General features: G+C 34.8%; 2 protein-coding genes across 5 annotated transcripts in view; one reads left to right on the top strand and one right to left on the bottom strand.

Moving 5' to 3' along the window:
• The first annotated feature begins 1,641 nt into the window (after nucleotides 1-1,641).
• Nucleotides 1,642-24,689, top strand: LOC110093690 (dymeclin). Its single transcript, XM_020818660.2, has 18 exons — nucleotides 1,642-2,163; nucleotides 6,611-6,847; nucleotides 7,109-7,172; nucleotides 7,256-7,382; nucleotides 7,470-7,611; nucleotides 12,180-12,437; nucleotides 12,517-12,601; nucleotides 15,945-16,047; nucleotides 16,386-16,511; nucleotides 16,581-16,694; nucleotides 18,644-18,762; nucleotides 18,897-18,984; nucleotides 19,103-19,195; nucleotides 19,280-19,369; nucleotides 19,484-19,603; nucleotides 19,746-19,837; nucleotides 23,789-23,843; nucleotides 24,426-24,689. The coding sequence occupies exons 1-18, from the start codon at nucleotides 1,977-1,979 to the stop codon at nucleotides 24,453-24,455; spliced, it is 2,130 nt and encodes a 709-aa protein (XP_020674319.1). The 5' UTR covers nucleotides 1,642-1,976; the 3' UTR covers nucleotides 24,456-24,689.
• The window catches only part of LOC110093688 (hypoxia-inducible factor 1-alpha inhibitor), a 67,153-nt gene continuing 58,275 nt past the window's right edge, over nucleotides 17,810-26,687 (bottom strand). For 3 of the 4 annotated variants that reach the window (XM_028692795.1, XM_028692794.1, XM_028692796.1), the window contains one exon: nucleotides 25,195-25,629. In XM_028692795.1, coding sequence (XP_028548628.1) covers nucleotides 25,528-25,629 — 102 coding nt within the window. In that variant the 3' untranslated portion in view covers nucleotides 25,195-25,527. Of the gene's footprint in view, nucleotides 18,360-25,194; nucleotides 25,630-26,687 lie in introns of those variants that run through there. The other variant, XM_020818655.2, reaches the window with a different exon arrangement.

The raw sequence follows: 26,687 nt of genomic DNA, 5'->3' as shown, positions 1-26,687 counted from the left end.
GCTTTGAAAAAACTCGAAAAAGTTACTTTCTCTAAAACAGTTTTACAATCTTCTTTATAAAAAGTTACAGCCATCCATAAAGTCATCATCTATTTATCACATATTGCATAAGAAATCACAGATAGATATTCATTGGAAAAATTGATATTTTTCCCTTTGACGGTTTAAGTATTTAACGCATATTGAGTTTATGGGAGGGTAAGTACTATTACTGTAAGTTGCGAATTAATGGCTCATTGGTTAATTTAGAAGTACTAGTTTGAAGTCCAGCACTAAGTAGATGTAACTGTGAAAACTTGTAGTTTTATGGAGGGTTTAGTCTTCTTCTGAAGTACTAAGGTTTCGGTTTCTTCAATTCGGTTGTTGATTGTGAAGAAAGCTGGTGGCTGTAAGGCTAAAGTCTGGTGAGAAAGGCTTATATATATATATATATATATATATTTCAGTATCTAATGAATAATGAAAGGAGGCCTCTAAATCCTTATAAGAACTGTTTCAAACCTTGAGGATCATACCCGGCGCTACGTACTCGAGTGTACTATACTGTGTACCCAAGTGCCTCGGCGTTGTGTACCCAAGTGTTACGGCTAACGGCGCTATGTACCCGAGTGCCCCCATGCTGTACGTGTTCATGAGCGCTCCAGCGTTGAACAATAGAGCGCAGAGCATCGCAGCGGTTGAGATATAATGTTGCAGCAGGTCAAGAAAGAGACTAAGCGCCACAACGTTGAGTGAAGACTGGGTGCCGCAACGCCTCAAACTAGCACCGCAATGCTGCGAGACAAAATGAACAATTGTTTTTCTCAAGAGTTGCATCTCTTGGGTGTTATAACTTGCTTCTCTTGTATTTTCTATGTATGTAGAAATTGAGAACGATGTATGTGGGAAGAGAAAGAAGGAGAGAGTAAGAGAGAAGAGAGATATGTACTTATTTCTTTCAATTTTCATAGTGAATTTTTTGGTGTGGTGTGACTCAGTGATTTTTTTCTCTATTTTGAATTTTTTTCAAGTTAAATCATGGAGTCCTTTACTCTTCGCTGCTTTTACTTGTTTCGTCATTGTGCTGTTTACTCCTCATCTCTCCCCCAACAAGAACGTCTTTGTTTTACTGACTTCGTAATTGATACGACATCACAAAATTAGCTTGATCGGGCACGAATCTCGAGGCAAAAGCTAGTTGGAAACTACAAAAATTAATTTTGGGCGTACATATTATTTAGAGAAAATTCATAGCATTAAAGTTACAAGAAATATAATGTTATTTTTTTATTTTTTTCTTCATCAATTTCGATATTTTTCATCCTAACAAATTATAAAATAATTTATAAACTCATATTAAATTTAACAAACCTATAGTTTAATGGAAAGGTAGGAAGTTCCTGTCATATTTATCCTATCAAAAATAAAATATATTAATAACAATAATTTTAAAATATTTTTTTTAATAATCTATTCAAACTTTTAATATCATTATTTCAAATATATACATTATTATTAAACAATATTATTTATATAACATAAAAAAATTAAAATCTGCTAATTTATAATTAGCTCATTTTTTTTAATTTGGAAAAAAAAAGTTCTTCTCATTCATATATATTTATATAAGTAAATAACGTCGGTTCAATCGGCTGCCGTATTAAATAGCTCTGGACTTTTGCATCCTCGCGACCGAGAGGTCCTCTGCTTCCGAAGGAAGAAAACGAAGCCAAATATATGAGACATAAGGCGCGGCGATAAAAAAAAAAAAATCGAATGAAATAAGCCCCTTCAGTCTCTTCTCGCTCTCGCAGAATCCCCATTTGCTCGCTTCTTGGTCATCACGGCAGCGGTGCGCGATCTCCTCTTCCGCCTCTGCCTCTGCCTCCATCGTGGTTTCGTTCTTCAAAGCACAGATCTAGTTCTTGGAGTCGGGGAGAGAAGTGGTCTAGTTTTCTGATGATAAGCAGTGAGGGCTAGGGTTTGAAGCGGGAACCATGGGTGCGGCGCCATCGACACCTCGACGTGGAGCGCGTCCAGCGGACGTCGCAGAGGAGCTTATTGGCATGTTCGTCGGCGAAAAGTCTTACCCGATATCCTCCGAGTTCTGGAAGAAGCTGCTCGAGCTCCCGCACAATTTTCAATGGCCGCAGGACCGTGTGGACCAGGCGTGCCAGATCTTCTGTGAGTGTTCGTTTTAATTCATCTCCTTGTTGTTGAGTCTGGGATGGATCTTGTGCTCCGAATCTCCGGAATGGCATTGGTTTCTTTGATTGATTGGCTTGTTGAGATTTTAATTGGGTATCAGCATTGTTGATTGTCAAGTCCAGTGTCACGTATTTATTACTTGGGTGGTGCTTTCTAAACATGAATGTGTATTAATGGCGTCCTCCATATGCGTGTGTGATAAGTGTGAATTATGGTAATTCCGAGTTGCGATTATGTGGAATGCTGAAATCATTTCTTTTGTTGTAGCATTCTTTCTTTGATAGTTTCTTTTCATGCTAGTTCTGCAATTATTTGGATTATTGAAGTAGTAGATGTGTATGAATGCTTTAAAGTAGGCATGGAAGGCAGACCCTCGTCAATTATCTATGAGCAGGGCTCTAATTTACATTCAACTTTTACCCCCTGAATTCTTTTTACTATTTAGGCATTGTTGGGAATTTCAGCATTATATTTTCTGTCAGCGAACTTCCAAAAATTCAGTTGTATATTTGTAAAATATCGAGCTTTCTGAATGGTAGGCCTAGAAGAAGCGTAAAGAACCATTACTTTTGTTTAGAAAAATATGGAACCCCAATCACTTTGTTATTCCTTGATTAATTGGTGGCTAGGTACTGCTCTTATCTTCTTGGTACTTAGTTCACAATCCGCTTTTAATGTTGTCTGAGAAAAGTCAAGAGGTTTCTACTAACATGGCCAGACTCCTCCATTGCGCATGACCTAAAATTTCACCATCTTCAGTATGGGGGAAGTTTACCTGTTAAAAAGTTAAAAATAGAAAAAAAAGGATGAAAGTCGTATGAGTAAACACTAAAGGAGACGTGAAAGAAGTTTATTTTTGGTTTGTGAACATATTTACTTTTGATGATATTGTTCCAAGGTTGAAATGCAAGAACATCCATAATTATTTCCAAAGTTTGTATTCAACAATCCATTTATATTATAGTTGAAGTTTTGCGTGACTAAAAATTGAAGGGGGATTTACATACATAGCACTCAAAACTTTACAATTTACATAATTAATGCCTAAATTTTATTATTTACTCACATAACATTCTGAAAAAACATTAAAAATAATACATAAACTCACCTCTCCATACACTTCACACCACCAATCTTGCCGCATTTCACGAATGAGATCCCATCTCCCTTCACATTCTGCCACTCTTCGTTTTTCTTCACATGTTATTGGTTCTTCACATCACTGATCTTGTCAATACCTTCAATAGTGAGCTCTTATGGTGAGTTTAGGTCGCTGGTCCTTTCACGACACGTCTCATGAACTCTTACTCTCTTTCACGCATTGCGATCCCATTGATGTCTTTGCCAACGAGCTCCTATCATGACATTTTCTTCTCATGCCACTAGGCTTGTCGATACTTCTGACCGCGAGCTCCTATGGCGTGATCTCGAGATCAGGGCTATTTTGGCTAACTTTGTTAACAAAATGCTATGTCTTGTAAATAGTTAAGTTTAGATGTTAAATATGTAAATTGTAAAGCTTTTAGTGCTGTGTATGTAAATCCCCTAAAATTGAATTCAAAATTTTAGATTTGTAAGATGAAACAATCACTTTGCATATATTAATGTACTCATCTCATTTGTTGCTTTCGTTTTGGAGTTCAAAAGCATTAGTGAAATGATTGGAAATACTTGTATTCACAAGCAAACCTAACAAAAAATAAGTACCACAACAAAGAAAACTGCTGTTCACAGCAGTAAAACAGCCAAAACAGTGGAAAATTAGAGGAAAACTGCAGGAAAACTCAAAGCACCACTTGTATTCCACTAGGTGATGAATAAAAAAGTAAAGATACAATTTGTTCTTCCTCTCGGAGGAAGAACAACACTCCAATCTCCGGCAACGCCAAGAGCCCAAAGCAAGAAACCCTAGATCTCAAACTTTCATTCAAAATTCAAGATGAGAAACAATTTCCCCCCAATCTCCTAATTAAACACAAAGGACAATTACAAACTTCCTAAAACAGTCCCCCACATTCAAATTTTCCCTCCCAAGATGAATTAAGCCAAGCATGGTCCACCTAGAGATCCCGCCCCCCCTTCTCTATCTGTTTTCCGCCTCCTGCATGGGCCCACCTCGAATACACTTGGACCGGTCCAGGCTGGACTGGTCCAGCCGACCCCTCCTGGGCTGGCGACATATCATGAAACTAGAAAAGTGACACTACAGGGAACCAAAGTGCACAAAGTAGTTGATATCTTATGATTTTCCTCCACACTTGATGGTAGCTTTAATCTTTGAAATTAGTTGGCCTTATATTTTTTTTTTTTTAATTTTTCTATGGTTTTGTAACTTATAGAGCTGTTACCTGTGTTCAAACACAAGGTGGTTTGACCAAATATTTTCCTATTTCAGTTGGATTACATCAATGATCAACTTTAAGCCCATATCTTTTTGTTATAGTCTTAGATGTTCTTACTAGACGTTTGTAAGAGGATGTAGCCTATTGTATGCTTTTTGTTGATAACATTCTTGTTGATAAGACTAGAGAGAGAGTTGAAGAAACACTTGAATTATGGCGGTCAACATTAGAGTATGAAGATTTTCATTTGAGTAGATCTAAAACTAAATAGATGGAGTGTAATTTTAGTAGTAATAGATCTAGTGGAGGGATTGCGACTTTGGGCGATCAAGTTATTAAAAAGAGTACACATTTTAGATATCTTGGGTGCATTTTTCAAAGGGATGGTGAAATAGATGGGGCTATTATGAGTAGAATTCAAGTTGGATGGTTGAAGTGGAGGAATGCATCGGGGCTGTTGTGTGATAAAAAAGCACCCCTAATTCTATATGGTGGTGGTGAGACCTGCAATGCTTTATGGCTTAAAATTTTGGCTATTAAAAGACAAGCTTAAAATTAAGTTGAGAGTTGTAGAGGTGAGGATGCTTAGGTGGATGAGTGGAATTATAATTAGAGATAAAATGTGAAATGAGTATATACGTGAAAATTTGTAGTAGCTATAGTGGCAGATAAGATTAGAGAGAGTCTCCTTAGATGATTTGGTCACATAAAATGTCGGCCTTCTGATGTCCTGATTAGTAGCATACGTGTATTAGATCTGAACCATGTTAAGAAGTATAGAGGTAGATCTAAAAAAAATTGGTTAGAAAGTAATAGAAATGATCTTTGTTTATTAGATTTAAATGAGAATGACTTTTAATTGGACACCATGGAGAAAAATGATTCATTTAACTGATCCGACGTAGTGGGATAAAGGCTTGATGTTTTTGTTGTTGTTCTTATTGTTGTTGTAATATTTTCATAACTTACAGGCACAAAACCTACAAGGTTCTTAAATTAAAAGTAATTATATTAACACATCATTGATGGGTCCAATGCAGTCCTTACCTGTGGTAGGCCTATGAATTATGCCATATAATGGATGATTGAGTTTTTGCTGTTTGATGCTAAAAAGCATGGCTTGTATTTTAGAAATTGATTGAATTTTTTCTTTCCTCCCGTGCGGTTTAATAAAATTTGGTGTAGGCAATTTGTAGTCCTTGTATACCATGAAAACAAATATCTCAATATGGTAAATTGGTAATAGTACTTGCTCATCTCTTATGGCGCCACATGGCACAACCACGTTGTAGTTGGATATATTGTGCTCCTTCATTTTTCTAAGTGTCTTATTTCACCATTCCTTGCGCACTTCTTTATATTACTATCTTTGCCCTTATTTATCATCCACATCTTCCATCCTCACTTATTTTTTGCTCTTCTGTCTGCTATTTGATCTCTTTTTAGATCCGCAAGCTTCTTATTCTAGTGGACGCTATTGAACATATATTGTGTTAGGGCTCATTTGAGTAACTTATGAGGGCTTTTGAAGGTTTCTGTTGAGTTTAAAATATAAGTTAATTTCTAACTGCATCCATACAAATGTTAGAATCTAGCGAATTCTTCTTTTCAGACATTGTGTATAACTTCAAGCACCTAAGTGAGCCCTTACAGCATCGTAAATTCATTGGTTAGTATTAGTAACTTTTTGTTTAGGCTTATCATGATTGCAGGAAGTTTGTAACTGGGGAGAAGTTAATGTTTCTAAAGCATGTTATTTTGAGATCTGCTATGATTGACAATGATTTGTATGATACATAACAATTAATACGCCTAAGTCTGTTGAAACAAATGCTTATTGAAGTTAGAATTGACATGGAAGATTTGCTGAATTATTGAATTTTGCTAGTTAAAATGTGATTTCAACTGCAAGTTCTTCTATTTTTCATTTGCTTCCTTAAATACTGCACTATTAAGATCAACCAATGAAACACTGCACCGCTGGATCCATTATTCCAGACTTCTCAAGTCTACTATAAGAAGATACTTTATATTCCCTGTCACGGCTAGTTAATGTGGTTGCTTTGCTAATTACCTTGCAGTGCAGAATAATTATCACACCAGACACCTTGCAAAGATCTTGATTCACATGGTGTGGTCTTTGCAAGAGTCATTGTCAACTGCTTCTGGATCCCCTGTGCATTCAAAGGCAATCAATGCAGCATACATATCATCTGTATTTCTCAAATATATCATTGAATATGGAAAAAGTGTTACTTTTGAAGAACTTTATCTTAGCCTTCCTGAAATTGACATGGAGAAGGATGTTCTCCGCACGGGTAATTCATTTCTTTTTATTCTATTCTTTACACCAATTTTATTTTTCAGTGCTGTTTTCGGCAAAAATATGTCAGTGGATAGTTTCATCTTCCATGTTTCCCTCGGGTTGTCTCATTCATTTTATGGTCTAAGTCTATATTCTATGAGACAATTTGGACATAAATGAAAGCTTCTGTGCTTGCATTTCTGGCTGATCTGATACATTTCCGTGACCCTATTGCTTGAACTTGGAGGCTGACATATTTGTTTCTGTTATATAGGGCAGAGCATTGAGAATTTTGTTATGCAAGGGGTGCTTAATTTCATTGGCAAATCTGATGCTAGGTAAATTTCATCGGCAATGCTTCAATTGTACTCTACTAACTTCCTGTTGTCCTGATTTGCTGTCTCATTTTTGTTGCAAGTAGACATTCATACGCCCTTCATCATGAAGTGCTAAACTTTGTTCTGGTGGCAATGTCCACTCAACTTCGTTCAGGGCCATGTCCAGGGCCAAAAGATGTGCACCCTTTCCTTGATGCAGCAATGTGCCAGGTGATACTTGGATGATACATCTTCTGCTTTGAGAGTGATAGATAGATGAAGGATGATGATATTGATATTCTTAGCTTTATTATGCAGGATGGTGATATTGCGACTTCTATAGTACGCAGACTATTATTGAATTTTATTGACAGGTCGCAAATGCCCTTTAACTCTCAATATACCATCCATTCTAATGGAAACCAATCTGGAGTTTTGCAAAGAGTTGGCTCTGCAGCTGGTATGTTTAATTTATTCCAGTTGTAAAATTAAATTTTGCTTCGGTCTCTCCTGTTTTATTCATTCCAGTTGGTACCAAACATTCCACAGGGATCTTACAATATTAATATAACTCTAATTACATGTTACATTCTTTAATGTCGTGACCATTTGTATATTCTTGAAGGAAAAGTACTATAAGCTTCGTGATCCCAATTTTATGTTACCTTTTCTACCATTTTGCTACAAAAGAATACTCCTGTGATTAGGGTTACACTTCTTATAAAGTTGGATCTCAGTTTTAATCTAGTTTGATATGGAATAGTTGATGCTAGTTGTGGATCTCCGAAAGGATAATGTAGGCGGGGGTTAGAATGCAAATGGTACGATCACGTATCACGTAGGATAAAACGGTTGTAAACTTTTATACTCTATGCAAACAGACTAATTAAAAGTAGATAAAATCATACATATGATTATCAATGGAGAATAATATCTTTTGCCTATACATCTTGATGTATAATAATATAAATGACTCGATAGTCACGAGATTTCTCTCATTCGATACATTAGCTTGAGTGAGATTTATTTAATGTGAGTGTCTATTTTTCACGGGCGCAAACTCTCGTGGTTAATTACATCGTAGGTTTCAGCCCAAGAATACTCTCGATTAGGGATGCTATTTTATTCTTTTCTTGATTTGATGCATAGTAGGATTCCTATGTTCTTTTAATTCAAAAGGAATAAACTCTTCTCTTCATCTTTAATGAGGATTAGATTTTTAAAATATAGGAAGATTTGATTAAAATTTTGAGTTTAGAAGATCAAAGATTGATTTACTCCTAGGAGAAATGATAGATTTATAATTTATCAGGAGTTAAAGAGGACACATTGAGGGGTGTACAATCTAGACTTATGCTTGCCTGAAGTGAGCTGCTAGCTAACATCCAAAACATAATCAATCGCTTTATGAATGCAAGATAGGATGGTGCTATCCTAAAAAATCAAGGATTTTCTTAATTAAGAAAGTTTAATTGAAACTCTTAAATATGCAAGTGTATGTAACTAACGTCATGCATGTCATATGAAACAAATGCATACATAAAATCTTTTATTCATTTATTTGAAGCATAAATATAACTCGGAGTCTACTGAAAAGTAAGGGGACAAAGCTCCACCACAACATATTTGGATTTCTACTCTTGTGAATTTAAGTTTAAATGCATTTGCTTACTTTTTTCTTGGTTCCAAATCTTCTATTGGGTTTCAAAAGAGCACCCTTCAAAGGAGAGGGATTATCTTTTGGAGCACTATTTATTTAAATAAGCAAACATCTTTGAACATTTTACAACCTTTAAAATTGAAATATACAAATATAAATGAGCACTTTACAATTTATATTCAATCCTAAATGTATTCTATCTTGAATCTTTACTTTTATAAGCATCCTAGGTACATTCTACTTTGACATTTTACTTGAGCAGCAATGATATAATGTATGTGTGCAAGCAGAGTGCACTGTGAAGTAAGATGTGTAAAATGCATGAGTATGACATCCAAAGTATGGGGCGAGAGTGGCCTGCACGCTATGCTGGTCTGGGTGGGGAGTTCGGACGCGGCGCGGGATCGCGCTACAAGTGAGGTTTTCGTGTCAACCCAGATTGATTTCGGATTTTTGGGTCAACTGACAACCTGATTTTATAAATGGATCAAAAAATGAAACTTGAACCCTGCCCGTCAGTCAAATAGGTTGACCCAAAACTTTTTTGGTCGGGTTTTGAGTTGGGTCAAATATTGACACCCCTAGCCTCGCTGGCGTAGGGTGGCTCGACTGGGAGGTCCGTCTGAATGGGATCACACTCGTGAGGGAGTTGGATTTGCGAGCAGCCATGTGATGGAGAAAAGGGAGGCGTGTAGAGAGTGGATGAATCCTAATAACCGGCCCTAACCTCTAGCCTGTGAGGAAGAGTGCCCCCCAGGCATGAGAGGGAGATGCGACTGCTTAAGTGGTTAGGGAGTGAACTGTGGATAGCCCCTTGAACCGGCCCCCTTTGTTATTCAATGAGAGATCTAGTGAAACCCTAAATCAAATGGCCTAGATCGAGCCATTGCATGCAATCAACCATTGGATCTAAACCTGATTGATTTGAGAGGATGAAAATGTAAAGCCAAAATAAGTTTGTATTAAAGCTCCAAACAAAAAAATAATTTGGATGAGATATCTTTTTATTTATTTATTTAATAAATTTATGTATTTATTAACTTTATTTTATTTTATGTTTTAATTTGAATTTAATTTATTATTTTCATTTAATTTCACATAAATGAAAAAATAAATCCTTTTTTATATTTTATATTTAAAATAATAATAACAATAATATTTAACTATCTTTTCTAGACAAGAATCAAATGACACCCAATTCGAGCACGAATAGGCTCATTTGATCCATCTCAAAGAGCCGGATGTAGCGTTGCGATTCGTTTTGCGAGATGAGATCCTGATAAAAAAAATTTAAATACAGAATAAACATGTGCATAAAAGGTTCAAATGCACATAAAATACTTATCAAATTGGCGTCGATCCGATTACATATATTTTAAGAAGGGGTGATATGCAATCAAAAGAAATAAATCCTAAGGCTGTCGACAAATCAAATTAAATGTGCAATTTGACCCTTCATCAAACACAATTATGCAACGCGCAGGAAGATGGATTGACCCACAAGGTGTGTAATAAGGACGTGCAAGCGATAAATGCCAAAAAAGATGTCAACATTTAGACTTGGTCCTGATTCAGATAATTTCATGTGAAAATCTAAATCTCATCTTCAATGACAAGATCCATAAGTTGATATAAAATTTATGATAATGAATAAAAAGAGCATATTCTCTCTCTCCCACCACTTATGCCAATTCATGGATCTTGTCATTGAAGATGGGATTTAGATTTTCATTTGAAATGATTTCAATCAGATCTCAATCTAAATGTTGACCTTCTTTTGGCATCCGATCGCTTGCACGACCTTATTGCACACCTTGTGGGTTTGCCCATCCTCCTTTACGTTGCATTGTTGTGTTTGATGAAGGGTCAAATTGCATTTTTTACCTCGATTCGTTGGCGTTCTTAGGATTTATTTGTTTTGATCACATATCACCTCTTTTTATAAAATATATGTGATCAGGTCTAATTTGAACCTTCCATGCTTATGTTTGTTTTGTATTAAATTTCTTTTGATTGGGACCTCATCTTGCAAAATGGATTATGCCATTACGTCCGGCTCGTTGAGACGTATCAAACGAGCTCATTCGTGCTTTAATCGGGTGTTATTTGATGGGTGTCGAGGAGAGAGAGTTAAATATTATTGTTATTATTATTTTAAATATAAAATATAAAAGATGATTTATTTATTTTAATTTATTTGAAATTAAATGAATATAATAAATTAAATTCAAATTAATACATAAAATAAAGTTAATAATACGGGGCGGGGGGGGGGGGGGGGGTGCACTTTCCTCACAGGCAAGAGACTAGGTTAGGATCCTATCCAATAGTTTAAAATGCTCCACATTATTTTTTTAAGTTTCATGTATACATTGTTAACTCTTTAAAAATGCTCCAAATAGAAGATTTCATTTAGGATTCATGTAGGTTTTTAGTAATCTTGTTCTAATATTATTTTTTCCACTCATTTCACCTCCCCTCTTCCAAAAAAAATGACTGGGTAATCTCCTTTATATTGTCTTTTAATGTTTATATGCATACTTTAAATTAAATAAGTGCAACAATGGGTAAAAAGGGCACTCCTAAAATGGATGGATGCTCATAGGTAGATAACATTAATGTTGAATCATTAAGAAGATACAGGTGAACATCAAATGTTGTATGGACCAAAGTTATTTGCATTGAATATGTTTGACATCTCATTCAACACTTTTTAGGAAAGAAGAAAGATTGATGATTCTTAAAGTTGATATTGAATTGTTTGGATAAATCTGCTGCTGATGATGATGATTTCTGACCCTATTCGTAACCCAATCACCTAAGAAAAGTGGCGTGTTCAACATTCCCATGATACCCTCCTTACCCACATTTTTTTTGCAAATCTCTAAATTTGCTGAGTTTGAATTCCATTGTTGTAACCGAACTAATTTAAACATTTAAGTACACATACATGGACACACATCAATGAACTAATTTCTGAAATTTATGATTCCACAATTCATCTTAAGGAGGTAGTATGAGAATGAGTTCCTTCGAACAATTGCATATAATTCAACAAGGTAAATCACAAGTTTTTTATAGTCCAATTTTGTATTTTTTTTATTCATGCATGTTCAAGTTAAAGAAGGGTTATGGAAATGAATTTATTGTTCAATATGACCCTCTTTTTCTGATGCAATAGAGTTGAGATGCAAGTCTTTGAAATCTGAAAGAATTCAATGAAAGAATTGTTATAACTAGTTAAAATTGTTCAGTATGAAGGGCCTGTTATGGAGTGGATAATATGTTATTTCTTGACTTTTTGAGTGTTTTATCATATTCAAATTCAGTAGTGTAGTCTCATAATGTTTTTTCATTTCTTGTTGCAGCAAATATTGTGCTACTTCCTTATTACACATTCAATTATCTAGTCAGCTCAAGTGGTGAAGGCTCAAGGAGCCCATTAGCGGATATCAGTCTGCATGTTTTGCTTGTTCTTGTTCATTATAGAACGGGTGTTGTACCGGATGAGTCGATGGTAAGGAATGATGCTGAGACTGCTGATTCTGAATCATACCTGAAACAAGGATCTTACTTTTATGACAACCCTTACTCCAAGGCATTAAACAATGCAAGGGATATTGAATGTAAGGAACGTTGTTATTCTTGTCAATACTCATCTCACATCAATGGTAATGTTGCCTTTGCCTTTTCATTTTCTTGTAGTTGATCGTGCTGACATTGAGGGCAATGCACCCGGTGAGTCTCCTGTGAGATTGCCTTTTGCATCCTTATTCGATACTTTTGGGCTGTAAGTTATCCAAAACTAGCTTATATAATTTTCTTAATACATGGCATTTATTTGTCGTTCTTCTGAACTATTAATTAATAGATGGTGCTTTTTTTAAATCTTCTAGTTGGTATCTGTTATCTCTTGAAATATCCCGTGAAACAACTCCTTTTATCTCTTGTTAGCTAGGCTTATGAGATTGGCATGTGCTACCTTGTTTGAAAATCTTAGCTATAAACATTTCTAGAAGTATCACGGTCTCTTATTCCCTCATGGTGTCTTATTCCCTCATACACCCTCACTGGAAGGAACGTGTTTAGTTGAGGATTCAAAAAAAAATTTTTTGGCATCTATCATGCGTGCATTTGTTTGTATACATTACATAGCTGACCATTATTTTTATTATTAACTTAAGGGTAATATATGATTACTTGGGTTTTGATTTCCTTACAAAATTATGCACAATATCCTTTTATGTATAAAAAATATTGAGGATTCACTGTTCACTTGTCAATTAATCTAACAACTTGAACAATAATAATCTTTCAGGGAATAAATGAATTAATTTTTATAAAATAATATTAGGCACATATCACATTTTAACTAAAATTAGGAGGGCTAGCCTAGTTAATTATGTAGGATAAATAGTTGAGGAACAAATTATCACAAGAAATTAGGCTTTTTGTTGGTACGCAGGGAGTCAAGCAGTCACATTTGTACCACAGTTGTAGGAATTACACATCTAACTTTCACTCATAGGATTAAGGGTGTGTTTGGGACTCCGTTTTCGCTGCTGTACGGCAGGAAACGCAACCGAGTTGGGGTTTGGGGTGACGAGGTCGTGCCCCGTTCTCAAACTTTTTGCGTCCCACGGCTACTTTTCCCGTCATGAAGTAGACTTCTGTTTTTCGCTGCTTTCCGCTGTTTGAAGGTAAGAGAAAGACGTAAATGCCTTCTGAAATACCCCATATCTTCTTCTTCCTCACGAAGTTCGGCACTTCATCCATTTCTTCGCACAAGATTGCTCGATCAATATTTTGATGAATTGATGGAAAGAATAATTTAGGAAAAAGAGGCGATTAGGAAAATCTGCCTGGGTGGAGACGACGACAAGGGCTTGCAATATATTGGTCGAAGCTGCAGAGAACGAAGCGATGGAGATCCGGTTAACAAGAAAGAACATGAAGAGCTTGGGTTTGAGGCATTTAGCTTTTATAACCAAAAAAAAAAAATCGAAATAAGCTTCTTAATACAATCCATGTTCATTTATGAAAAGAAATGTTCGAAATCCAACTGTGAGAGTTCCATCAGTACATGAACAAAATTCAGAGCAGAAAAAACAATAGAAGCTTGTTTTGAAAAGTCTAAAGAAAAAGGAAAGCACTTCATCAATCTAAGCAGGTTCTTCAATCTCAATAGGCATAGTCAATAATGGAGGTCTTCCGTACTCTTCTTCCTCCTTGGGTGGTTGGATTATAACCAGATCAGGTAAAGGAGTGGTCGGCCCCTGCTTGCCTTTGTGATCCCTGTCGAGCATAATCTTCACTTTGATGTCAAGAACTCCATAGTTATGACAAGAAATCAATAAAGGTTAAGGCTGAAGATCAGATCAAATAACTTTAAGGGAAGCATCTCCAGTTCCAACATTGCGTTTTGGAAGTTGAGCTGCCATGGTTTCGTAGGCATGCATCAGCTAGCGATTTTTTTTTTAAAGTAATTTTTATTCAAATTTTTCTTAAGTTTTCTTTGGCAATGAGCACATTATAACTTCTTGTAAAAGATATTTTTCAAGTATTCTTAGGTGTATTTGTCAACTCCGTAGAAGTGAAATAAAAAAATTAATTTATTTTATTCAAATTTTATCAAAAACATTAAAATTAAGGCATGTATAAATTTGTTTTTACGTCGTTTTTGAAATCGTAATTATAATTTTTATTTTTTCATTTTTTGTACGGCTTACAAATATTTTTATTAAAAATTTATTTTGTAAAACAATATTAAAAATAAAATTTTTTAGCAGCTTTAATATATTTTAAAAAAAAGTTGTACCAACTTAAGAAGGGATGCAATTTTGATTTAGAATTGTTAGTTGATTATCATATATATTTAAAAAAATTAAATTTTGAAAAATTAAATATTTCATCTCATTATATATAAGGGTATGAAGGTAAGTTGTTCTCATACAGTTGTAACACAACAGCTCTAAAGTTATACTATCCAAACAAAATATAATGATGTCTATAAAGCAACTTCAGGAAGCAACTTTATGTACAACAATTTCACAACCTACTTTACCGACAGCTGCAGCCGTGTCCAACTCACCCTAAAATGGAAAAGCATAAATTCTGTTCAAGCTAAAATTTGGCAATTACATGTCTTTGGCAATAACATGTCGGAGATCCATTTTATATATTTTCCTCATAATCTAAGCTAATAGATAAGATAATTTTTTTTTTCAAAGTCTAATCTTAGATTGATCGGTTATCCAATTTTGAATTTCATGAAGCAGCTGTGTTTGGATTTTCTCCAAGCCCGCCATATATATACATATATAGCAGCAACCACCGCCTTTTTTGGGGACAACAACACTCAACATTCCATAATTCAAACTTCATATATCCAATCATCAAAATAGGAACTGTAAACAGCAAAGAAATTCAATCAGCTGAGATTGTCTTAATTCCACTGCTTGAAGCTTGCAATAAAAATTAAAAAAACCAACAATTAATTCTTCCACATACTAAAAAAAAAAACAGGGGAGGGAAGTCTGGTGCTGGAACCATCTTCCACACCAAAAGAGACTCCTGAGATAATTTCAAACACTGCATCTTAAAATAGAAAGATAACTGATAACTACAAAAACCAAGCCTTAATCAATAACAAGATAAGAACAGAATATCTTAGATACTTTCAAAATCTGATGCTGAATTTTAAACAGCAAGTAAAAAAAATTGCTTGCTAAATTCCAAAACAGAATTAATAGTTCTTGTGGATTAGCTGCAACGGTGAAGACTCTGAAACATGAACAAATGTATCATCTAAAGCTATATGAACTCATGTCATATTAATCCCTGTGCTGATGCATACATGAATTGAACCAACATAGAGACAAACATTTGAAAGCAAGATCAATTTGCTTTGTCATTTATTCACAATATGTAATCACAGTAAAACACAGAGGTCTCCTATCATCAACAGTACCTTCTGTTATTTTTATTTCTAGCTTTAGTTGTTTGATCTGCAAAGTTATTAACAATTTTACATTACATCTGAGTAAATGATGAGTAATTTCATCGCCTGCTTTCTAGAATCGATTTCCCTATACAAATTGTCAATTTGTACTTAGTATGTTCTTATGTGATAGGTTTTTGACTGATGAGAGTGCTGTCTTGCTACTCTATTCTTTTGTGCATGGGAACTTCGCTTTTCTAGAATACATGTTGGTGCGAACTGATTTGGATATACTGGTAAGAATTTTTTATTGTTTGTGAAATTAATGACTTGATAAGATCTTGCTGAATCCTCTCTTACTCCATATAGATTTAAATGCATGTTAATTCTGCAACAAAATGAAAGATTTCTGGCGTGTGGATGTATTACTGATGGTAATATTGTTCTTGCTAAACAAGTAACCATAGAAGTCGGCTTTGGAAGGCAATTTAGCTGGATCTGAATTTTGTGGACATTCATTTACTCTTCTTAGTTCTTTGAATTTTTTGGTGTAAAGGCTGGCTTTGCTTGCAAAATCAAGTCGATGGAAGTATTAAAAAGCATTGTTCTTATTAGTTGGTGATTTCATTGACAGCTACTGCCCATACTGGAAACACTTTATAATGCTTCAAAGAGGACGCCCAATCAGATCTATATGCTATTAATTATTCTTCTCATACTGAGCCAGGACTCTTCCTTCAATGTCAGCATTCATAAACTGGTAAGAGGTGTTGCTTTTCAATGTTAAGACCTCAATTCATTCTTCTATTAATTTTTTTCTTACTTTCAGATACTTCCTAGTGTGCCGTGGTATGAAGAACGCTTAGTGCATCATACATCTCTTGGATCTTTGATGGTTTTAATTCTCATAAGAACTGTTAAGTACAATCTCTCCAAGCTAAGGGTAACTCTTGCCACCTTTTGCAATATTTTCTTGATGAATTTCAGAATGCATAATGCACCTTTTTCTATAATTGTACATCAATGTTTCTCTTTTTATGAAACATCCTTCACCCAGGTTCTTAAACTCACACTTGTTGGAACAGTAATCACCATTTTTTTCTTAATTATTACTTTTGTTTGAATTATTACTTTGAGGTTTTTTCAAATGCCATTATGAACAAAACTTGGATGGTTCTTTGGATCTTATTTCTATGCTTGTTTAAATTATTAACATTTGATATAATTAATAGTGGAGGATGTTCTAGTGAAAATTTTGACACTTGTCTGCTACTTTGTATCCTCTCTGTTGTAAGATGACTACAAATTTTTGCTGCATGTTATAATATAAGGTATTTCATATTGATTCAACTTTTTGCAACATGTAACAGAACTTTGCATGACTTCTAGCATAAGTTATTGTGCTCCTTACAATGCCTTTACTGTTTTTTTTTTTTCCTTCTAATCGTTTCATGTTTTACTAATATATTGATGCAAAACGCTGGTTTGTTAACTCGAACACTCAAGTTACTTGATGTCATGCAAATGTATTAGGTAATACGATGAAGGTAGAGTTTAACTATCCAAATGATTGGTGCATATGAGAGTATGCTGGTAACATAGTTTTAATCATTCATGTCTGCAAATATTTTTACTTCATGAATCTAAAAACTTGTGGAATTTGCATGTTTTTTAAATTTTCATTGTTCAAACGAGCACTAAAACACTTGATAGGTTAGGCTGGAGTGCAGGTAAATATTAGATGAACTCATCATAATCTTTATCCTCATCATCAGCCTTTTCATGGCTGCCCTTATTCCCTTTTTGCAATCAATCATCATTATTATTCATGTTTTCAATGGCATTCAGTATAAATTTTTGTTAGCTTATTTCAAACAACTTCGGAATATGTAATTCTTCGACCCTTTTATTACTGTTGTCAATTGCATTCGCTTTGAATTTTAGTTTGCTTATTTGTAACAAGTCTTGGCTGAGTTAAGGCTTCACCCTTTTCCTTAATATTCCCTTCCTTTTAATTTTGAACTTCTGATTAACTTTGTTTCTTCTTCTCTGATCTTATGTGTGCTATATGATTATTTATAAGATTTTGATTGTTGATAATTTTACTTACGTCTGAGGATTTAGAGTTTCATAATGTCAACTAGGATGATATGCACACCTATATGTATAAAAGATATAATTTGCAGTGCACATCAACAAGTATTCCTAATCAGCCCACTTCATGTATCAGAGCTAGTCACCAGCATAAGCCAAGTCAAGGCCCATGACAAACCTATGAACCAAATGGCAAGCAATCAGCCCAATGTGAAGGCACAGATGACAATTAAAATTAGCCATATATAAGCCCAAATTCACCAAACAGTAAACAAGTTTTGCGGGCAACAGCTACCCAAAGGCAAACAAACCAGCTTACACACTAAATGCGTAACCAAGCTTTTAGGGCAATCTCAGTACAACAACAGGAATCAACAGAACAAATATATAAATCATCTCGCCGTGAGTCATGGGTCAAACAGCAGTAGAACCACTTCTGACAAAATAATAATGAAGGACTGAACCGGGAACTGCAGGCATTGGGCTGTTTCTTGACCCAAATCAGCTCAGGAACCTGAAACGAGCCAACATGGACGTATTATAATGCAATTCTTTTTCTATGGGGATCATCATTATAGCCATTTTTATGCGAAGATAAACTAATATAAAATAAAAAAAGTTGTTAAAATTAATTCAACTTAGGTAACATCCAATGTTTGATTGGCAATTTGCCGCAAACTCTATTAGCATACATTGTGTTGTGCATGCAATTTGATTTTTTTCATTAAATTTTTGTATAGCTCAATTTAAAAACAAAAGTCATTTATTTAAAATTACAATCTTTAAAGTTCTTGTCAGGATGTCTATCTTCATACGAACTGTTTGGCTATTTTGGCAAATATGGCTCCTCATGTGCTCAGATTATCCTCGTATGCATCCCAGAGGCTTGTTAGCCTTTTTGACATGCTGTCACGGAAGTACGTGCTATTTGCCTTTTCTCTATTTATCCCTTCGCTAGAAAATTTACTTTTAGTTGGATGATTTCATTGAGATTTCATGCGATGCTGCAGTGAAATTGTCTAAGAGGCTTTGATTCCCTATAATATTTTAGGTATACAAAATTAGCTGAATTAAAGAATAACAAAAATCTCAATGTTTCTACCGTCCAAGTTGGAGGAGGAATCATAGCCGAGGATATGGTAATTTTGCGTTATTTTATGTTATTCTCTAATATATTTGATCCATATGACAATTTTTTGCTGCTGTATTTTTAAAATCTTATTTACTATATTGAGTGGAGTTTCAAATTAATTCTAGTCAACAGATCTTCATATTTATGCTGAATTTCTTCGAATTGTGCTGGAAATTTTGAATGCCATTCTTATATATGCTTTGCCACAAAATCCAGAGGTATGCTTTTCAGCAACAGTCTTTGCCATTTCAGTTATTTTGGGTGCCATAAAACTTATTTTTTCATCTCTATGCTTATTACAGGTTGTGTATGCTATAATGCACAGACAAGAAGTGTTTCAGCCCTTCAAAAGTCACCCGAGATTCCTTGAATTGCTTGAAAATGTGTTCACGGTATGCTATATTTTCTCAATAATTTCGTTAATGATCATAACATACTTTCACTGTTCCATTTAGGTTTTTTGCATGAGTTCAGTTGCTCATTGTTTCAATACTTTTGATTGGAAGGTACTAGATTTCTTTAACAGTCGCATGGATATGCAGCAAATGAATGGTGAGTGGTCTGTGGAAAGAGTCCTTTCAGTTATCATCATAAATTGCCGATCATGGCGTGGTGAAGGGATGAAGGTTTGTTTAAGCTCGGGAGTTTCATGTTGATTTCAAGATGCTTTTCGTTTAATTATAAGAACAAGTATTTTGTTCTTATCTGATGGTTCTCATTATGTAAGTAATCTTGATGATCGTTTAATTTGATGTTGAAACATCGCAGATTTTTACTCAACTACGCTTTACTTACGAGCAAGAGAGTCACCCCGAGGAGTTCTTCATTCCATATGTATGGCGGTTAATATTGGGCCACAGGTAATTTTTTTTTTTACAATATTATCCACTAATTATGGATGAAGATCAAAGCATGAAAATGGCTGATTTTTTTATTCCACAAATATAGCCAAAAAAAAAGCTCGTTTATATTCAGCTTGATAGGCAGCTCAAAATTGATTAATTTTCATTATCTTGTGTATTTAATGAGCTAAATATGAACAAGGCTTTGTTTGATCATGTTCGACTTGAAAGTAGCTTGATTATTATACTTATATACATATAAAAGTACGCACATGCATGTGTGTGTATGTTTATGCCTGCATGTGTATATATATATAGATTTTGCATATTCATATTTATATATTTATATTTGTATGGATATATGTACATTTACGTCGTGATATGTGTATTGTATAATTTATGGCATTGAAGTAGACTTCATGTTCTTGAATATTTTTTGCTTGATAAGTTAAAAAGCCAAACACAATCAAAATATTATTGTTCGTTTGCTTAATGCTCTAAATAGACACTCAAGTTAGCTCATTTACTCCTTTTTTATTTTTTTGATAAAACCCACACAAAGTGGCCTACACGTTAAGAAAAAAACAAAATACAAGTCCTTAATGAATCAATATTCCCCTAAAAATACATCACTATAAGCAAAATCTATGGGACGTTGATCTAATCTATTACAAGATAAAGCACAAGAAAGAGAACCAAGAACAACAAGCCAAACACAACAAAATAAACCAAAATAGCTAACCAAGAACAAAGGCTGCCAAGGAGGAAAACAAGAGAGAATCCACCAGCAAGATAGCCAGGTAGATAGCAGCAGACCCGCACACATTAGAAGATCAAAAAAGTCTATCCACCAACCAAACAACTCAGCTATAAGAGACTAATCATCCAAAGATACAACAATAATACAAATTACTTCCTTCTAGAGTTTCTTCTTCCACGTTTGTCACCCCTCAACAACAACAACATCAAGCCTTGATCCCACTACATGGGGGTCGGCTCGTTTGCCACCCCTCAAATAAAAGTATTTTTCACCACTCCAATTATCCTTCAAGATAAACATAGCCTGAACATCATCTTCATACTCAAGGAAGTCTTCCCCAACTCCCCCGCGAGATGAGGAGACAGACTCCTCAAGCCAGTCATTTTGCACCACACTTGCTAATTGAACTCTCAAGACCTCATTAGAAATTAGAGAAACTAGGACATCAACCAAAAGCTTATTCGACGGTTCCAACAAAGTCGCAGGAGATTCCATACATCTAGCAGCTAAACCTTATAGTTTTACAACATCCCCAATTACAATAGGCCCCTCAGACAATGCACCTACCAAAGGGCTCAACTCTGGATCAGCCACACGATCCCCCGACCTGTGAGGGACAAAATCATCAACAACCGCAACAACACCATCACAGCCATCATCATCAGAATCATGATTGACAATAGGACTTTCTTCTAAATTGACTAAGCAATTGTTAGGCTCATAAGCCTCAACCACACCCTTATTAATACAACAAGAAAGAGCCCTCGGTAAAGCATCAAATGACGAGAAGGGTAACCCTTCACCAAGAGCAGCATCCTCAGTGCTACCATTGCTCGTTTCCATAGCTAAAGCATCATCCATACCAATCTCCCCATTAACCACAACCTCAATATTACTAATAGGAGCTACTGGGGGAATAAAAATTTCCACAGGACCGCCAACAAACACGTTTTCTCCCGCGGTATTAAACTTCTCACCATAAATATTATTATTAACCAAATTAATCATCAGATTAGAAGAACGACATTCACCGGGCAAATGACCAATCAATTTACATTGCACATAAAAATGGGGAAACTCCTCCATGACAACATGCTGAACATAACCACACTTTTTAGGACCAATCCAAACTTTATCAGAATATTTTTTAGTGATGTCAAGCTCTACTAAAACACGTGTCATAGAGGGATGGGAGCCAACAGAGGTTGCATGGTCCACCTTTAGCGGACAACCAAATAAGGTACCCAATCCGTGAAGAATACGGGGCGAAAAAATGCGGCCTCAAGTTGGGGAATGAAATCCAGATAGGTATTGCGGGTGATCCCACATCAATATCAAGAAGAGGAGACCATTTGGTCACCTTCATATAACAATTGCTAACAAAATATGATCTATGAGAGAAAACTCTACTATAGTCTAGGCCATTCACCAACTTAATCAATACATGACAATGATCCAACAAAGTTACCGAAAACTTGCCATTGAGCTTAAGAGCAAAGAAAAACTTCCGAATAGCGTCAAGACTCGGATGCTTGGAGGGAAAGAAGCCAACCAAAGCAAACTTCAAAGGAGCCTCAAGGGTGAGCACCTCCTCCAAAATCCAAAGAGATGGTTCTTATTCTCTTTTTCCGCAACTTTCCGCTAGGGAAAAGCCCTAGCATTTCTCCGGCGAAGTTTTGAATCTTCCGCAACTTGGTTCTCTCAGGCGTTGTTCGTCTCTCGGCAAATCGTGCCTCCGTTTGCAGCATTTTGGCATCTTTCATGTTCAGTGAAGTTCCGTCTTCGAAGCTTGCTGAATCTTTCATTTTTTTTTCTGTTTCGTCGGCTGGTATGGCGGTAAAAACTTGGGTAGACCATGATTTTTTGGAGGGTTGGACTAAAACACGTTCCTTTGTTGATGCCTTGTCTGATAAGTCTTTTGAGGCATGTTTTGCTGATCTCAAGGCTTCGAATTTTCGTGGTTTGCCATCTCTTTGGAAGTTTTCATAATTTTTTAAGATGTCTACATAATTTTTTTTGAAATTTTATAAGTGACTGGGTCTAGAAAAATCCTAGTATGATCGATTTGACTAATTAGGGTTTAGGTTTTCAGTGGCTGGGTTTAGACTCATATAAAATTGGGGAACTGGTTAGAGAATGATAGAGAGATGTCTTAAGATATGTTTTTGTAGTTTCCCATAATTTTCAGAAGGGTTTAAGGCCACTAAATCCCAATTGGAACAACACTAGGTCTGATTTCAGCTCATACTTGGCCGACCACTATAAGTGGCCAAGTGTGAATTTTTTTGAGGAAATATTTTTAGAACAGAGTAGAGATAAAGCCAAACAAAATTGCGACAAAAGATTTTTGCAAAACACATAAATATGAAACCAATCAACTCATCGAAGATGATGAGATGAGAGAGATCACCAAACCCCTCTTCTATGGCCAACCACCATTTTAGGCCACCACTTGGAATTCACTCCACCTTCAATCACAAAATGTTTAAGCATTTCATTCCATGTCAAATGATGTTTAAATATAAGCTACAACGGGTGAAAATTAAATTTGAAAAGAAGTGGGAAAGAAGAAGGGGTGGCCCATACTAGTAACTGCCATAACTACTCCCTCCCTCCATGCTTGGCTGGTCATTACACTGCTCCCAAGCTCTTTGCTTAGCTGGTCACTCACTCCATATATGTGCCACTTAATTAAATCAATTAAGAGACTTATACTAGCCATTTAACAAATAAAGATCCACAATAGAAATAATAGGTCTCACACACATACAATTACAGTACCATATAAAGCTTTCATACACATAATATTAAGTAGAAAATATAAATAAAATTCTCAATCTTAAGGCTTTTAACTTGCTCCTGGTTCACTATGCTCAACTGTAATATTTTTTGATTGATCCCTAGTTGTTGAACATTTTCTGTAATCTGATGTTTTTATGCTCTTATTGCTACGCCACTAAAGTAAACTTTTTAGAGCTTTTCAAGGCCATGGCCTTATCAGGTTATTTATGACATTGTGCTGTAGAAAGAAAACAAATACTTAGTATTTATCTATGGATCCTTACTATTAAATTAGGCATACAAAATTAGTGGAAATTATTGTAGTTATTTCATGTATTTTATTTCACCTGTTATTTAAATTTTTTTTGTATTTCTTATAGTTGGATTTCTTCAAAATGACTGACATTTTTTTCTTGTATTTCTTATAGTTTTGCCTTCAACACAGATGCTATTAATTTGTTTCCCGTGGACATTCCTCCAATTGTGAGTATTGCTTAGTAAATTAATTTCTAGAAAATCATTTTCTTTGTATTGGAAAAAGAAAATAACATTTAAGTAATGATAGCATTAATCGTTTAGAATCTTTGATTATATCAATCTTTTTCACTATAAAAAATTAACATTTATGTTCCAAAATATAATGGAATTGAAGTCTTTTAGACGAGCTTTAAATTTATAGAAACTCATTATGGTCTTAATGTTGTCTATTCCATCCCTCAAATGTTAGGCTTAGGTTAGGTTAGCTTTCTTCCTATTTTAAAAAGTTATTTTAGAAAATAATAATAAAATTATCCTAAACAAAGAATTAGGCTTCATTTGGGATGTCTTTCTTACTGCTTTTAAAAGCAGCTTTCTATTACAAAATTTTTAAATTTTATACTAAAAAATTGTTTTAAAAAGCAATAAGAATAAGAAAGCCGTTCCAAGCGAAGTCATAATTAATATCCAATATATTTTGACATAAATACTAAACAAGTGTAGGTTGTTAATATTTATGAAATAATGAAATCTATTTAGGTTATACCATTGAATATTGTCTTCTTAAACGTTGAATATTTTCATCAGGATATATCTGATGGTGAACATGCTGCGTGAGTTATCATATGAGTGTTATGGCTCCCGATCAAAATCTTTGGATACATTCTTAAGTTGATGTTAAAAAGAGTTGGAAAATTTCTTTCATTTGCTTTTGTGTAAATAACAAATAAGTTTTCTTTCCTCCGATGTGTTAAATGTCGCCCCTCCCTTTTCCTGTTCTGGAATCCTACGGATAAGTTGGTGTAAAGACAATCAGAGTTTAATAAAGGTTAATATTTATAGATTCTATCATTTCAAACTTTTTTTTATTATTATTATTTGGGACTCTTTTGAAGCTGCTGAATCATTAGCCACCTGTGAAATGTTAATGCCTTTATGATTTTGTTTCTATGGAGAATTACAAATCTTCCATCAAATGCAAATCTAACAAGTTCAATTAAAATGAATTCATTTTATGCATGCGTTGGCCCAAAAAAAAAAAAAGCGTTGATTTTGATCGGAACAAGTTGTAGGATGCTGATTTTATAAATAATCAAACTTTGAGTTGCATGCATGAAGCTACCCCTAGTTTAACATTGAATTAGCTATTATAATTTATTAATTATTTAAAATTATAATGCTCATGTATAATTACTTGTGATTTTGAAAATAAAACTGAACTAAATGATTGTTTTGGTGATTGATAGTTAATATCTCAACTCTTAAATCATAGCCAACTCCAATTGAATTGATAATAAGCTCATGAGCCAATTTGTTCAGATTCAAAAATTTAGATGCATAATTGTTACAAGTATTATTTATGATAAACTAATTCTTCATCCTTCTTTATCATTTATCAAAGAAATTTGAATTGGAATCTTCTCTTCCATAACAAGAAACCGGTACATAAGCCACATATATATATATATATATATATATATATCACAAAAATATTTTAGCTGTGGTGTAAATGGAAACAGGAGCCTCGACAGACGGGCCATAGTACTAAGGAAGAAATTTATATAGAAATGTCATGGCCCGCTACATCTATGTTATAGATTTCTACAAGAAAAATTTATAAGCTCATCATTCTGCTCTCCTTTTTTTCTAATTGTTATTATTTTGAGCATCGTGTGCGATATCAGGTTGATTAATTACCTGAACGGTCAGATCTAAGCTGTGCCTTCTGATGATACGTCCGATTTTCATCAACAGATACGCCCAGGTACTTATCAAGCACGTTACAAAATGCCTGCATTGCAATATCGACTTGTTTAGTGTACTAAACATGTATGAAATGATGGCTTTACAATGGAGTTGAAAATAACCTTTACTTCGCATATTTTTTTTAGCTATGAATAAAACTTCATATATGCCAAAATGTTGTAACGAAAATCAGCTAAAAGAATCCCCCATACGAAGCATAAGACCGGCAGACTAAGCTTGAAAGATAAATCTTCAACAATAGTGGAATAAGTTGCTCCCAACAGAATGACCCTACCCTCCTACCAGTGGAGGAACTATAGAGAGGCATAGGTGGCCCTCACATCATTATTGGGCTCGTACACTGGACACAGCTTACCGAACGGTACTGAGCTCGGTACTACTCATTATCGAGTTTAGTACTGACAAGAGGGTGATGTGGCACATTTTTATTGGCTCCGAACGACGTCCGGTGTCTGAACCCAATAATTCCCCCACATCTAGAGTTTAGGAATACCCTATACTGTATACAACAACAACAATAACATCAAGCCTTTGTCCCACTACGTGGGGTAGGCTATATGAATCATTTTTCTCCATTGTGTCCTGTTAAAAGTCAAATTCTCATTTAAATCTAATAAAGAAAGATCATTTCTAATATGACTATTTAAATCTAATCTTTTTCATGTGACTGTATATGTTATAAATATTTTCCCCACAATTTAGGGGTGAGCACTATCATCTACTCAAAATATTAGGTTGCATATATATATATTGAAGAACTTAAATAATAACTTTTTTACAACCATCAAAATCTCATAGGCTTGGTTACTACAGGTTATTTCTTACAATAGAAATTTAAAAAAAAAAACAGTATGAAAATTATAGCCAAACATAAATGGGGTTTTTCTATGTAAAGCAAAGCCGCACCAAAATTACTACAAAATGGACTCTTAGTTCCCCCAGTACTGATGGCCCTCAACACAAAAACCATCCTGCCTATGGATAGCAATAAAGTGCACATGTAACTCAAGTGAGCTAGGCCTCTATAATTGGAGAAGTTATATGAAGTGGATAACACACTAAAGCATCTTGCGTAATGCTTAC

The sequence above is a fragment of the Dendrobium catenatum genome, unplaced genomic scaffold (genome assembly GCF_001605985.2).
Source record: "Dendrobium catenatum unplaced genomic scaffold, ASM160598v2 original_scaffold_280350, whole genome shotgun sequence".
In the NCBI taxonomy this organism is placed as follows: Eukaryota; Viridiplantae; Streptophyta; class Magnoliopsida; order Asparagales; family Orchidaceae; genus Dendrobium; species Dendrobium catenatum.
This window is presented reverse-complemented; position numbering and strand designations above follow the sequence as displayed.